Source organism: Tachypleus tridentatus, chromosome 9 (assembly GCF_004210375.1).
Source record: "Tachypleus tridentatus isolate NWPU-2018 chromosome 9, ASM421037v1, whole genome shotgun sequence".
Classification (NCBI taxonomy): domain Eukaryota; kingdom Metazoa; phylum Arthropoda; class Merostomata; order Xiphosura; family Limulidae; genus Tachypleus; species Tachypleus tridentatus.
The window spans coordinates 96234556-96251514 of NC_134833.1; the positions used below are offsets into that span (position 1 = coordinate 96234556).

Sequence of the window (16959 nt, forward strand, 5' to 3'; positions counted from 1 at the left end):
AACGTTGTTCGCTCCTCTACGTAAAATATTTTCTCAACCCAAACGAGCCGTTTTTACATATATATGTTACAGTTATAGTTTTCATTTAATATTTTTCATCTATTGTTTACTAAGTTATAGAATAAAAAGGTAGTGTATGAGCACCAAAAACCTTTTGCTATTTTTTGAAAACAAGAACCAATTCTAAACATTGTTAAAACAAGTTAACTGCAGATGTGTTTTTCTAATTCATTTAAACCTGTCCATTGCAGGTTAAATCACCTTTGATTTCGTGCCATAGTGTTCAAATTGAGAGAAATTTACAAAGAAAAAATCAGCTGCAGTTAATTTGTTTTTATAAACATTTTTTGCAAGTAAAAAGAAACTAAACTAATTAAAAAAATGATGGAATTATTTTGAAGTAATTAATTAATATAAAGATAAATAATTGAATAAATATGTCAATTATGTTTAAAATAATATTTTTGTAGTTGATTAACAGCATAAGGATCATCTTAGCATCTGCTTAAAGGATAGAATAACTTAAATATTATGTGATTGCATCAGTTTTATGTTCTAGCGGTAAATATATATATATTTACAGATTGAGAGTTGTGATGGCAGACGGTAAGTGGAATTAAATCTAATTCGAAATGCAGGTTAATAAAATTCTGCTTTGATTTATGAGATGAGATGAGTTGAAGAGTTATTTAGTTGTTAAACACATTTAACATCAAGTGATTAATTACTTAGAATTTGAATATTATGTCAGTATTACCACTGTGAAAATATTGCAGTGTGTTGCACTATACACGTATGCTACTGCTTTGCCACATGCCGACAGAACTTTGCAATATTTTTTGAAAAGCCTATGTTTGTTGCTAACAAAATTTATAAAATAAAAACAAACATCAACAATAAAATAAAAGATGGACGAAACAAGATAATACTTAAAATTATTATTATACACATACATTCCGAGAAAAAAGTTAGTTGAAGGTGTAGTTATTAAAGTGTGTTATAACTTATAAGATATAATTAATTAGTAGATGTGTTGGTGCTGTAAAGAGTCAGTGTGAAAGAATTATGGCTAGAATAGAATAATGGTAGGCAATTAGTATATTACTGATCAAATTTTGAAAATTTGAACACAGTTTTAATTTTATATAAGAATTTAGTTGATACGTTTCAATGTTAAATACTGATTAAAGTGTTTTAAATTTAAATTGTTAGAAGTTTATTGAAATCATTCGTGTATGAATTATCTTTTTCAAAGGTTCTTAAAATTTAAGTTAATTAAGTGTAAAATGGTTAACAATAACTTTAAAATGTAAGCTAAAATTCTTCTGATTAACATTATAGCCAATAAAATGGTAATAAAGCATCAGTAAAATGGCATGCTCATGGAATATTAAACAATGAATGTGAAGCCTAATATGTTATTTGATTCACCAGTTGTGTTTGACTTGTTTGGTTTCTTGGAATTCCATTTCTAACTTTTAATCTTGGGCAAGGATAAATTGAAAGAATGAGATGAGGCTTCACATGGTGGAGTGTGCCTTACATGGAATGTTAACTTTCACACCTTAAAATATTTGTTTGAAACTGTACTGTATATGTTATATTTGAACAGTGCAAGGAAGTTTAAGCATGTATAATAGTGTAAAATGAATAGTGTATTTAGTGGCATACATGGTATGTTATGGGTTCTAGAGCAGAAATAGAATTTTAGCCCTGTTTAATGGTCTTAGGTTACATTTCATTTTTGACTAATAAGTTAATTTAGAATTTAGGGTGTGGTTTAAGCAGTATGGACATACTGTACTGGTTAAAGTATGTATAAATGTGTGATGAGCCAAAGGGACCTGTAGCAATGCTTTGGCTACTCTAGTGATATCTAAGCCATTGGTAGAGTATGTTTGAAAAGATTGGTTGAAACAAATTCATAAAGAGCAAAACAGTTAAGGCATAACAAAGTAAGCAGTATTTAATTTTTTTTATACTTAAAAAGTTGACATTTAGAAAAGTATATACAATTTTTTATTATGTTTGTACTTCTAAAATTCTACAGGCAATAAGACCACCTCTTTTACTATTTTTTTTCTCAATATAAAATATTTAATCCAAAGTCTTAACCTTTCCCTGTAAATTAATGGTTCCATACCTGGAATCATCCCACTAGCCTTTCTGGAAATCCTTTCTTGAATAAGAAGAGAAACTAAACACAACATTCCAAGTGATTAAATTAAACTGTCAAAGTATCAAAAACATTACATGCAAAGTAATATAACAAATTAACAATAATAAAATACATAGACAGATATTAACTTCTCTTATTTTAATTTCTTGCTAGCTGCCATTCAGTTGATCAAACCTAGTAATTTTAAAAACCATTGTAAAGTGTGAAGTACTTAAATAAGACAATGTTAGTGATATAGATAGTAAAGTACAGACAAGACTGTCAATTCTAGTTAAAACCATTGGTGAAACTTTTATATCTGGATATACATTGTGTAATGGAATCAATATCTAGATATGTATTGTATCAATTACTATGATGATATATGCACCCCTAATATCCACATTTGCAACCTCAACCACATTTGTATTTACATAAAATTGTTATTGGTAAGCCTAATGTATTTAATTGTTATACCAATTTTAAAACTAAGCAGTTTTCATGAAAGAAAATTAGACATTTTACTGGCTGATTTTTAGAGTTAATCAGAAGTTTATTAACATTTTTCAAATTTTTAGTAACTTTAGCACAGGAAATAATGTATAAATGAGTATGACATTTAGTATATCAGTAGTGTAAGATTTAATAAATATTAAAATAATAAGTGCCATATGTATATGCAGACCAGTTCTCAGAAATGGGAATGCAGTGTATTCTGCACAGTGTCATTAGGATTGTTGATTGATAAATTTGGATAATATACAGTTGAATTTCATTCACCTCAATTGACTACATATGTACTGAAGATGACTGAGGAGTGAAATCATTATGAATACAGTGGACTCTTAAAATCACTTGTTATTGATCAATAAGTGTAAGGGTGCAAAATAGAGTAGGCATTGAACTGGTAAACAAAGAAGGCAGTTGTATGCACAATAAGTTGAGCATTTCATTAACTTGTATGTTGTCAATAATTATATAAGATGTGTAATCAAAATGGCATGTTATGTCATTATCCTCATGTAACTAATGATTGTGTTCAAACCAGTGATATATAAAATACATTGCACATGCATTGTTATTTTGCATAAACAAACCTGATGCTTATAAAACTTGGTTTTGAAGCATTGTAATTTGACATGATTGTTGTATAAAATGCTAATTACCTTTTGCTACCTAGTGTATTCAGTGATGTATATTTTTCACTGTATGTTTAGTTTATATGTTTATCCTTACTGTGAAGGTTGTTCTCACAAACATTGCTATAAAATATAACAGAGTCATGTATGGATTATAGATCCATGTATCCATAGGAAAGGCATGTTTATTATAAGAAATAGTTTGGGTTATTTATTAAATTTTCCATATGTTCTATATGAAAAATAATCTATATTGTTGATACTGGACTAATAGGATTTACAATAGTTAGTAAAAAAAATAGCATAATTATTAATTTGAAAATAATATATCTGTTATTTGTAGGGATTAAGGCTTAATTTTGTCTCTTATTACTAAGTGATAAAACACCTTTTTATTGTAATCTGGAAGGAGGTTATATGAGTGTATATATTAACAAAAGGTAAATACCTAATAACTGTGCAATAAAGTTATAGTCTATTTTTCTTACTACAGTTGACAAGTCATTTTTTGTAAAAGCCTTATTTTTCAGCCTGTTTTAAGATACATATCTCTAAGAGCTGTTACTATCACTTCCAAGATATGGTCTTTCAGTGAAATCCAATTTTTGTCTAAGGTAGAAAGAACAGTATTGAGAACATGATATCAAAAATGGTTAAAACTTCAGTTTCATGTTTAACTTTGGCTGGATAAAATATATGGTGAAATCATATAAAAATGTGGGTGTGGCATGTGTGACAATTTTTAATAAACTTTTATAGTAGATTTATGTATACTTCAAGTGGTGTGCTTCAAGTAAATATCAAAAGTTTAATGACATAGTTCTTTATTCTGATACAAGTTAGCTTTTATGATATAACATGGAAAGGTTATAGAGTGATAAACAGAACAGTGTAAAAAATTGTATCTCAAGATGGCTGGTATAGATGTTAAAACTTTTATTAAAATAAAGTACAGAAGAGTGTTTTGACCTCAGGTCATTTTCAGGTTAACTCTGGTAGATTATCCTGAAGATGACATAAGAAGGTCAAAATATTGTACTGTACTTTATTTTAATAAAAGTTTTAATACCCATACCAGCTGTATTGAGATACATTTTTACTTCAAGTGGGTTTCTCCCCATCATGAGTGTAAATAATTATTCAGTGGGAAATTAAATAACATTCAGCTGAGTCTAAGAGAAAATCATGCCTTATCTCTCTTTCTAAGGACAGGTAAATTAGGATTGTTTTCAAAATGTAATTATACCACTTTATTATCAGCATATATCAGCAAAATTGGCATCAAAATGTAATTTTAATTCAAACCTTAATATTATACGTTTTAATTTGAAAGAAAATATTAAAATGCAAAATATCCATTTTTGTATGTCACATGATATGTCTTGTTTTACTGGTCAGTTTATATTGTATTGAACATACCATACAATATTTGTAGTGGTAAGAAATTAGAATATCAAGTTTCAGACATTGAAAAAGCTGGAAAAGTGATATAATAAGAAACTTCCACCTTTTTGATTTGCTGAGATATCAGTATATTTAGCAAACCTACCAGAGTAGCTCCTCCCACTGCTACATTCTTTTGAATCATCTTCACTTATGCCTACATCTCTAAAGTGTGTGTTTAGGAAGAGAACATTCCAAACTAAATAGATCTGACAGTTATCTGCAATTGGCTTGAAGGGAAAATCCAGAATTTTAATGGAAATGTTGAAGTCTGTGGATGAAGTAGTGTTCTGAATATAAATGAGATTTTATAACCCACATATAGTTCATTTAGAAAGCGAGGTAAATTGCCATGGCTTTATGTATACCAGTATAGAATTGGATAATTTTTTGATTTTTCAAAATGTGCACAAATTAATTTCACTTCCCCCCTTCAGTTGCAAGGATATGCAAGACTTACAAATGAGGCTTAGCAATTATGATGTATCAGTGTAAATCAATTTCATAACATTGTAAGTCCTAAAATGTCTTTTATGGTTTTCTTCATTTATTATTATATTTTTTATGCAAAGTTACTAAGAATTAAAAATTTATGAGCAAATGTGAATAATATAGACCAGCTAAAGTACCTGTACCCTGGATTAAGTTATGTAAATTCATTTATTAATGAAAGGTTATCTTAGTACATGAAAAGTTGTTTCCTTTATATATAGTTTTAAAAATTCCAAAATGCTCATTAAAACAACAAAACACAAAATGTGAAGTTGTAAATTTGTGTGTATTTCCCCATGTAACTAATGAACCTTCATACCAATTTTGGTGAAGATCCATCCATACTTTGCAAAGTATTTACATGACATACAAGAGACAGTACTGTTATATTTGTATAGTGTCAGTGTATTAGATCTGCTTGTGATATATTTAATACATCATATCTGCACCCTGAGAATGGAGAAAAATAAAGTTCTTCGTGATGGGAAAAGGAGATGAAAAGGGAAAATTGTTACCCCTATTGCAAATATACATACACACAGGATAAACATTTTGGGAAGTTGAAGGTTGCACATCATGTAATAAGTTTTTCCAGTATAATATAAGCAAGGTCTCAATTATAGTATGATATAAACATATTAATAAGCACTTTGTGTATCTATACCACTAATTTTTGACTATTTTCTGAGGATAACTAACATTCAAATACCAACCAAATTTATTGGATAATCATGGACTTTTTAGAGAACCGTATAATAAACATTTTTTTACCTTTTTATTAGTTTATACAATTCTACATGTAACCAGCATGTTGTTAACAAGCTGATAAGATCTCTCCTACTATGTTCTCAGAGCAGGAATTATGATAAACTCTGTGGGAATCTTTGGCTTATTGTACTAAATGTACTTATTTGCTCTTGATGGCATTGTAAGTTGGTATCACATAAACACTTCAATGGCAGGAGTAGTGATTCATTGTTCTATATTTGGCAGGTTTCTATTTCAGCTGCTAACAATAAAATAATCATAGGAAATAGATTTGAAGTGGTTAGAAGTGAAAACTTTCAGGAGAAGCAGTTTGGAATTTTGTTGTCAATACTGAAAAGGATATAACAGTACTATTCATTTTTTTTTGCTTCCTTTGTATTTTGGTTATGAGTATAGTCAAACTCACCAAATGTCTATAGAGTCAGGGTATAGAAAATAACAGATAAAATATTGTTTTAAAAAGTATTTACCATTTATTTATGGGGTTTGAGATTATGCAAATGAAATTTGATAATTTTAAGATAAAGAAAATGTTTAATTTTATTGATCTAAAATTGAAAATCACTTTGCACATGGAGCAATCAGCACCAGTTCCATGTGTTCATGAACAGTTTTTGATAAAAGCACTTAATTGATAATTTTGATTATTTTATCTACAAAAAAATTGAAGTATTTACTGAAAGCTTGAAAAATTTTCTGAAGTTAAACAAAATGTGTTCAAAGCTATGGTGTGAAAACTGATGGTCACTTTGGAATCATGTAGCAGGTATGACTCTCTGAGGCAGTACAAAAAGGGTTAAGAGATTTTCTATACCAATGAATGTTAACTATCAAAACCTATTTGGGAGAATTTAAAGACATGCTTGGCATGCTGCTCAAGACATAGTAAAGTTAGAAGTTACAAAATGCATTTTACACTTAGTAGAATTATTTCAGTTTTGTAAACAGTTTTTGCTATATTTTTGTGTTAATGGGTTAGTCTCTCTGTCAATTAAAAAAAAACTGAATGAATCCCTCAACCATCCCATGTATGTGCTGATAGAAATAGATATAAAATGTTAAAAAATACATTAAAATAAGCTCTAGACAGAACTGTTTTTGTCATTCATCTGTTAGATACTGATACTTGTTTGTAAAAGATACAATGTCTGTTAACAATCTGTGAAAATAGTCATTTTTGACAGATAATCAGTGTCATTCTGCAGATAAATTTTGTACATGAAGTGTTTGAATTTTATTCTAGTTAGATTTTGGCCTCTCTTCAAATAAAATACTTTTATGTTATGGAAATAAAGCAAGTACATATGTTATTATTTGGTGTAAAAAATGCTTTTAAAGTGAATGTTATGGTTTCATAATTGCTTTATTTCATCTTAGAAAAATTATTTATTACGATGGGTAGCTGTAATAACAAAAGAACAAATAAATTATGATGAAATTTTTTAAAGAAATTGTTTAAGAGGTTGAGTTGGTAGTAAAATGGTGGTTATTGAATAATTATGTAATCAGGATACTTATTGAATGTAATTTTCTGAGTGTATTAAACTAAGTAAAATTCATATCACTCAATTATCATGCAGTTAAGTTGCTTAGTGTGTTTTAACTAACTAAAATATTATTCAATCATGATTTTGTCAGACTGCTTATTGACTGCAGACTTCCCAATGTATTTAATTAACTGGAGGGAATAGACCTCAACTATTATGTGATCAGACTCCTCAGTGTTTACAACTTTTCAGTGTGTTTAACTCTGAAATGAATGTTACTCATCTGTCATTTTATTATCAGACTGCTCAGTGATTGTGACTTTCCATGTGGTATTTATCTGAATTAAATAGTTATATTTATATTATATAATTAGATTGTTTATTTATTGGAACTTTTCTAGTATGTCTTAGTGAATGTTACTCAACTATCATATGATAGGTGTGTTCATTAATTACAGAATTCTCAGTTTATTTAAACCTTAAACAGCAGCCATCATCAAATGATGCTACAACCTACAACATTCCTGCTATTTAAGGGATAACTAATTTATTCTGGCTGAATAATTATCATTTACTTCAGGAAAGAAGTGTTTCCTTTAAGTGTATTAATAAATAAATATTTGTGTATGTGTTACAGAAACAGATACTTTAGAAAAAATTATATTTCATTAATTTTTATTTATCATTTCTTAGTTTGAAATATGTAGATGAGTTTTTTTTTATACATTTTATTAAAGCTTCAAGTAGGGTAGCAAAACGTTCTCAACCACCATGGTCCCCACCTACTGGGACTCCTATCCCAAAGTTGAAGTTATATAACAGTTTGTCACGGCAAAAAGTAAGTACTATAGTATTCACTTTTATACATGAATATACATATATTTCAAAGTGTATTTAACTACTTGTTTAACATAAGTACACCCATTATTACTTGCATTCCAAGGAACCATATAGACATACTTTAATTAGGAATATGAGAATGTATGGTTTGCAGGGATTTTCTTTAAATAAAATATAGAACAAGTCAATCAAGTATGAAATATACGATGCTTTGTTAAATGTGTTTATTCTCCTTGGTTTCTAGGAATATAAATACATGATTATGAAAAAGTTACATTTATCTTTGGAATGTCGCAGAAAGTGCCAGTAGTATTCATACTTTAGTTTCGTTAAGATTGATTTTTGGAGTTATACAAAAATATATATCATTATAGATTTATGTACAAAACAAGAATACCTTTGAAATAATAACATTTTCATTTGAGCCTGGTCTGTAAAATTTTGATGCTAATTCTAAGATTTTAGTTTTACTTTAGGGTTTTCCAGTGGAGAGAAGTATGTTTAATGAATCTGAAAAACAATAACATAACATATATAAAAATTGGCAGTATATTAGATACATTTTCTTGCTTTCTTTTAGTATAGCTTTACATAGTGCATTTAGTAGTTTAGGAATTCTGTATGGATGGTAAATTTTCTGACATGTTTTCTTTTTTGCTTTTGACAATATTTTGGTCTCCATGGTAAGGCTTTCTTTTCCCAGTCATAAAGTGTTTATAATAACTTTGTTTTACTCTTTGTTTCAAATCTAGAAAGTTTTGTTACTCTAAACCAAATTTTTATAATACTTTCTTCTAGCCCTTATGATTTTCTAAAGCAGAGCTAAATATTTGAGTTCGGGTTCTTAAATAGGGAGTCTTTATATATTGTAATTACATAACATTATTATATTAACAGTAAATCTGTTTGGATTTGTACTTATCAGGTTTCAGCAACATTTTATCACATATTTAATATTTTGTTTTTTGGTTGTTTATCATTAACTAATTTAAGGGAATTTCTTGTATCCACATTTGAAAAGAAAATTGAACTTATTTTTGTGTGAAGCAGGAAAAGGATTTATTTAAGGTCAGTATTTTATGTTTTAATGGTACAAAGAAAAAGGTTTGTAAGCTTTCTATATTTTATGAGGCAAAAATCTTATGACATTATCAAAAATGTTAACTGAATTCATAAATTTTGATGTATTCAAAAAATATTGTAGCTCTGAAAGACTGAAATATGGCTATTCTTTTTTATGCATGCATCTGATGTGTAGGAGGAGTTTGTTCCACAATTTGGGAATAAAGTTTTATGGTACAGCTGTGGCCCTACTGTTTATGATGCCTCCCACATGGGACATGCCAGGTATGTGTAAAGTAGTAATATTGTTAAAGTTTTATGGTACAAATGTCTTCTGCACATGATGCTTTCCACATTAAACATGGCAGGTGTGCATAAAGTACTAACACTTTTAAAATTTTATTAATATTAATTGTATAATTCAGAGTGAAAGTCTGCATGCATTTTGTTTTTACCAACACCCATTTTCTTGTTCTCAAAACTATCTGCATTAATAAGCTACAAAAACACTTTCATGAAAAAATTCTGATCAGTATTAAAACGAGTTAAGCATGCTTATTGCTCGTTAGTGTATTAGTATGTGTTTCGGTCTCTTGACTTAGTTGACTAAATTGAAAGTGAGGTTTTATCATATTGTATCTTTTATAATATTTTGCTTTTGAAAAGGAGTTTTAAAAATAAACTGTAATGCACAGAAGTTTACCATCCATTGTAATTCATAAAAAAATATATTGGCTTCAACACTGTCAAAATTGTATAATTTTTTCTGTAGGTCTTATATATCATTTGATATTATGCGAAGGATACTTTCACAGTACTTCTGCTATGATGTGTTTTATGTTATGAACATCACAGATATTGATGATAAGGTAAGAAATTAACTTCTTCAACATTTTGCACACAAATAATTGTATTTCTTAAACAGTAATTGAGTATATTTTTTAACATTGTCTTTTTCTGGCTTGCCAGTATGTCTAATCAAATTTTATAATGTTAAAAATGAGATTTTGATACCTATGGTGGGTAGAACACAAATAATCCATCTTGTAGCTTTGTGGTTTCCAGCTAAAAAACAAAACAACTATATATAAAAAAATTAATCAGATGAAACTATAAATTGTGTGCAAGAATTCTCATAAATATTTTTGGGATAATAACAGCATTGAACTTCAATAATCCTTTTGAGTATATAATTTTACATCTTAATCAAAAATCTATACATTGTAAAGAGGCATTGATAAAGTCATGTAGTGGTTTCCTGTAATGTTTGAAAATGGAATATGGAATTGTCTAGTCAACGTGGAGCTTATCTCAGAGATGAAATGTTATAAGGTTTACTTTTGTGTTTGAAGAGGTTCACCTACAATTATTATTTTATTGTAATATTACCAACTTATAAGTGTGAATAAATGATGAATCATTATTTTTCTTCAATCTGTTGGTAAATCTGCATTAGTAGTGCCCACTATATATGTTTGAATGTGAAGGTAAGGACTAGGAACTATAATGAACATTTTTTTAGTATTTCACTTTTTTTTGTTTTTATATGTCTTTTTCCAGTAACTTTGACATCTATCCATCTTTGATTTATGTATATTTATGAAAAAATGAGTTTTTACATTTTACAAGTTACAGTATCAAAGTTTCTTGAGGTTTGATTTACAGTATTTTGTAATTCTTGTTGTGGTATGTAACATGGTTACATTTTGGTTTTTCAACATTTTTTTAATGTTTTTCACAATATAAATAAAATATAATTATTAAACTTCATTCTTATAGATCATAAAAAGAGCAAGACAGAATCACTTGTGGGACCAGTACCTTGAAAAGAAACTAAAAGAGGAAGTACCACAAATAATAGAAGACGTAAACATTGCACTTAAAGTAATTTCTTTTTTCTTCTTGGAATGAGAAAACTGAAAGTGTGTTGAAGTAACAGCAAACTTATTTTATATTTTCTAATATTTAATCAGATGCAAATAGTAATAGTGTTTTTATATTCCTTTATTTATGATATGTTAATACGCCTTTCTTTTTTTATGGGTAAGGTGATGTTTGATGTCTTTACTTGGTTTAAAAGGTAAAAACAGTAACTTTTGATGTTTATATTTAAAAATTTAATAAAACAAAACTAAAGAGTGAAAAAATGTAGCTTATTGTAGTTTTGTTATTTTCTTTTTATATCCTTTTAATAAATTGTTTTTGTTTAAACTTTTCTTGAGAGTTGAAAATGTTTGGCTTTTCTCATGGAAGTGGTAGGACTTTGATATGATATTGTTTATTTCCAGAAATATTGAAAAGAGATACCCCAGTATGGGAAAATTCCACACACACATGCATGCACTTTTACATTTATGCTGCATATTTAGTAAATAATTCAATAAAATTTAAGATTATTTTAATATAATTTTCCAATAGTTTTGTTTTATTAAAGTTTTAGTAATTTCATTTTTTTAAGCCTTACCAATATAAAATGGAAACAACTACTGATCCTGATAAACGTACAATGCTAGAAAAGGGGATTGCCAAAGTAACTGAAGCATTAAGTTACATCCAGAAACTACATACTGAAAATGAAAATAATAAAGATATTAGTCAGAATGATAAAAAGGTAAGTGTGTTTTCTTATTGAAACAATACAGGTGCTCATAAACTGCTATCTTCTATTTGTAATTTTGTTTGACATCAAAATTAAAAAAAAAAGAATTGTGACTGTCTTCTGGTAATAAATGTTTTTTGGTTTTTTTTTAAACCCTTTTTGGACAATAGGGTATCCCTGATATCCCCGTGTTTTTTCCTTCTTGTAGTGGAAATACTAAACCATACTGCATGAAACATAGGAAAAACTTGCTAAATACTATCTGCTTTTGATATAACAAGTTCATGTTACTTGATTTATTATTTATGTCCTCAAATTTTCAAACTAAAAATACTTTCATGTTATAATTTAATTTTCTTTTTATTGTTGATCGAAGATGTTTTGTTTCAAATATCCAACCAACTTCAACTTGATTGATTTTTATTAATATATTTCTTTTGATATTTTATTTTGCCAATTACTGTATTCTCCACTGGGACACAGTAAGTCTATGGATTCACAGTGTTAAAATAAGGAGTTTGATTCCCCTCAGTGGGCACAGCAGATGGCCCGATATGGCTTCACTGTAACAAAACACAAACATCAATTGTAGTAATCACCATTTCTAACTTTGCATTATGAAAAACTGTGTAAAATAAATAAAGATTTGTCAGTGATCTGAGACTTGACCTTCAAAAATAACACCTGGTTATGCTAAGTAACAATATTTTTGATTGAAATAATTTCATACCTAATAAATTACTGTTTTCTAATACAATATCTTACTTGTTCTCACAGAATAGCTTTTCTCAACCAGCAATACCCTATATTGTTGCAAATTTTCAATGTATGCTAACTAGTTTTCCACTTCCTGCTTCTGCATATCCACATGCATGTGATTATGCAGCAGCTTTCTGCCAGTAAGAGCATGACACCACTCCTATTGTAACCAGCACCCTCTTCATATTTGCATTTGTTAATCACTTCTCAATTGGCAATCCTACTGTACAGATGTACTGTTTTTTTCTCACAGATATGTTGACCTTTTCTGTTCTACTGTTAACCTAGTTTTTGCTTTCTGTTTACTTAAATTTTCACATGTTTGTATTTCTGAAAGATTTTTTTTTTTTCAAAGTTTTCTTACTTTTTCAGAGACTTTCTTACAAGTGTGTTATGGATCTCACTCTATGGCAAGAGTTGCTTGATCAAGTACACTTTTTTTTTTTTTAAATCTCCACTGTCAATCCTGCGACCATGCACAGCATCAGTCAGTTATTTTGTATCCCTACCTACTGTGGACCTGACGTACAATTTCAGGTTCCACAAGGTTTTGGTTGTGTGTCTCCCTTCTGTTGTGTTCTATGTCTTAACAGTTGCAGAATTGGGTTATGTATACCATATAGACAGGGTATTCTGTGGAACTGCTAGTAGTTCTCTCTAGTGTTTTTTCTTTTTCATCACAAACATGTTTGTTTCAGGATGTACACTCATAAACTAACATAAGTAAAGCAAACAAGATTAATTCCCTTTTCTGGTGTACTATGGCTTTGAGACTCTTCCTACTGTAAACCTGATATACAATTCCAGGAACTACCAGGTTTAGGTTGATTGACTTTCTCAACCTGGTGGCTCTACTTTTCAGAATAGGGGTATTGAGATCAACTGTTGTACTATATCTGATATTGAAGTCCTCTGGAGTTTCTAATGCTTCCCCCCTTTCTTCTAGTGGAACTTAGAAGTTCTTACCACTTACCAGTTCCTAGCCACTGGAGTTACCATGGAGGCCTGTTCTTCTGGGTGATGAATCATGCCATTCAGTTGAGAGTATGGGTGGTGGCATTTTGCAGGTGACTTTGGTGTGTTACACTTCTTGCTATTGACCTGATGTACAATTCCAGATACCACCAGGTTTTGGTTGCAGCTATATGTTGTATTTCTGCCTATATGTGTGACAGATTGTTTTTTCCCATCATGGCATTCCTCCTTCTGATCATTGTCCAAATGTGCATTCTTAGTTTTGGTTGGAGATGGTCTGATCATGGTTAGTATCATGTGTAATTTGTGTGATGCCCTTGCTACTACAGACTTTACTTATAACTTCAGATGCCACCAAGTTTTGTTGAAGCATATATATACATATATACATACACACACACACATTATTGCAGTTTGCCTCTGAGATTGAGACGTTCGTTCTCCTTACCATCCTTCAGATATACATTTCTAGTAGGTACTGTGTTGGCAGGAGATGGTCTAGCTAAGTAAGTCCTCACATGTTTTTCAATTCTCCTACTGTGGACTAAGTGCCCACTGCTGCCAGGCTTTGGACTGGAGATGCACTCAAGTTTGTGGTTTCTCTTCCTCCTACCTGCTGGATGTTGGTTCCTGGTAGATGTGGTACTGGTTGTAGTTGGATGCAGTACATGTTTTTCTGCTTGTGTAGAGCTGGATATTCTCCTCCTATCATGGACTACATCCATTGTCATCAGGTTTTGGGCTGGAGATGTCATCCCACCATGGTTTTCTACCATCTTCTGAATGTTGATTCTTGGTAGTTTTGGTGTTTGTTATGTTGGATGTACATGCATGTGATGGTGGATTTTGGTACAGAAGTTTGTTTTCCCTACTTATTTTCATTTCAAGATGAAAAAGTAAGTGATTATCTACTTATTATGGATATGATGTACCATTCCAGATACTGCCTGGAATTGGGTGAGGTCAAACTACATCTTTGATTTGTCGTGCCCCAACCATTTGACACCAAAGAGTCCCATTCATCAGTCATATGTAGGGTTTCCTTCATGTTTTCTGTCTTTTATGTTTGTGACACTATCATAAAAGTCTGAAAAGTGTACTTAGATCAGAGGTAGTGCAGTTTATCACTGAAATGTGGTGTTTTCTTTTTTGGTTTCTCTTGGTCTCTTTTTGGTATTTCCTAAAGGGGGATCTTTTTTTTTTTTACCTGCCCTCTACCAGTTCACTGTGAGACTCTAGCTATTTGATGAATGGAGGTAAGATGTTTTATTGGAAGTTAGGATTTCTTACACTGAAAATGTATTTCTGATAGATACCTCCTCTCACATTTCTTACCTATTCTCCCTACTGATATGTTGCATAGGTCTTCTGACCAATCTGGAAGTGATTAATAACTTCAAATGTGAATAGGATGCTAGTTACAATAGAAGTGGTGTCATGATCTTCTACTGATGGAGAGCTGCTGTATCATCATTTGAATATGGATATGCAGAAGTGGATGTTAAAAGGCTATAATATGATAAAATTAAAATTTTAATATGATAAAATTAAAAAATGTAATAAATGGGTAAGTATCTGATGCACTAGAATTTTTTTATGTCATTACTTTCTAAAGCTCCTAAGGCTTACTTCATATTTTGTCATAGATGAAAATTATCATAGTTTTCAAACAAATGTAATTAATATGAAATCACTTTTTAGGAACATAAAGTATTTCTCAGAGAACTATAAAAAACTTCCTAGATATCTTATTTGTTTCTAAATCTTATAAAATTCCCACTACATTCTGTTGTTCTTGTCTGTGCTGATTGGATCTTGTCAGTTTAACAAAACTTCTTCATTTTCACCATACACATTTTACTGTGATATAGTTTATAATCTGCTCTATTCTATGTAACTGTTTTTAACTTTTTAATGGTTTTTTCAGACAAAGCACTCTGAAAAGAGGAGCATAGGTTATAATGTATAAAATTTGTGAAAGAAAAGTAAAACCTAAAAATAAATAAACTGATGATTATATTCATAGTGAATGATAGTTTCTCAGCATATATAAACCTTTTCTCTGAGATGGGCAGAAAATTATAGAACAGTCAGTAAACTCATTGTTTACGGGTGAGTTTATTCAAACCTGTACAAAGATATAAATTTGAAAATTTTTGTTTTCTGCAAATTATACTGCATAAATATTTCAAAATGATAAAATATCAATTCTGAAATATTTTTCAGTAAATTGTTGTTTAAATAGAGTAAGAAATGTTATTGTTATTTAAATTTACTATACATGCAGTTGTACATTTGACTACTAAAATTGAATAAATTTGGTATTAACTGGAATGTCATATTTTGTTACTAGTTTTTGCCAAATATTGGTTATTTTTCTGCTGATGTTGGGAATATATGGTATGCAGAAGTATATGGTTTTGTGATTTTTTTTGTTCTTGAGATATATTTACTTTTGTTGGTTGATTTTGCTTTCTGTCTAGGTGTGTGTGTATAATGTTTTCTACAGTTTATGGAGAAAACGTATTGATGTTTATGAAGTATTGTTTTATTTTGTCTAATTTATCGTTAATTTTATCTGGTGAGCATAGTTTTATGGCTGTGTTTATTTGGTTTCTTAGTATGTTGAGTTCTTAGTATATTTTGTCAACCAAAACGAGCCATTTTTACATATATATTTTTCTCTACAAGTGGGTTTTCTCGACATCACTGAATAGTTTATATAAATTTTGATTTATAAATTATGTTGTGGTTTTAAAACTTAGCTAATAGATAATAGTCATTTTCATGTATTATAATTCTAAAAAGAAAAAAAAAACTGAAATTAGGACATCAAAGGGTGAGATACGTTCACCTGCTCTTTTCTTTTAACGTAATTAAAGGTGTTGCAGTTACCTAAACTTGAAGGTCTTTATGACCAGTAAGGAAAGAGAGTATTGATTTCAATAAGAAACATTTCCAGAAACTGTTGGAGGCTGCCAAGGATCCTCTAGCAGATTGGTTGGATAGTCAACTAGGAGCAGAAGTGACAGATAACACAATATTTGCATCACTACCTCAGTATTGGGAGGAAGAGTTTTATAAAGATATGGAAGCTTTAAATGTAAGACATTTGTTAAAAATAGAATAGTGCACTGCTGGAAATATTTTAAAGTTGAAAGAATGTGATTTAGAGTAATCTGAAAAGTTCTGTAATTATATTAATTTGTTTTCATTGATTTGACCTGAACAAATGTC

The 16959-nt window shown here is 29.6% G+C and overlaps 1 protein-coding gene across 8 annotated transcripts in view; it reads left to right on the top strand.

Moving 5' to 3' along the window:
- Window positions 1-16959, top strand: part of CysRS (cysteine--tRNA ligase, cytoplasmic) — a 57018-nt gene continuing 40059 nt past the window's right edge. For 2 of the 8 annotated variants that reach the window (XM_076455871.1, XM_076455874.1), the window contains exons 1-7: window positions 1-129; window positions 8225-8325; window positions 9532-9674; window positions 10162-10258; window positions 11169-11273; window positions 11848-12000; window positions 16685-16825. In XM_076455871.1, the coding sequence (XP_076311986.1) occupies window positions 9661-9674; window positions 10162-10258; window positions 11169-11273; window positions 11848-12000; window positions 16685-16825 (510 nt within the window). In that variant the 5' untranslated portion in view covers window positions 1-129; window positions 8225-8325; window positions 9532-9660. Of the gene's footprint in view, window positions 130-475; window positions 607-8224; window positions 8326-9531; window positions 9675-10161; window positions 10259-11168; window positions 11274-11847; window positions 12001-16684; window positions 16826-16959 lie in introns of those variants that run through there. The other 6 variants (XM_076455870.1, XM_076455873.1, XM_076455872.1 and 3 more) reach the window with 4 other exon arrangements.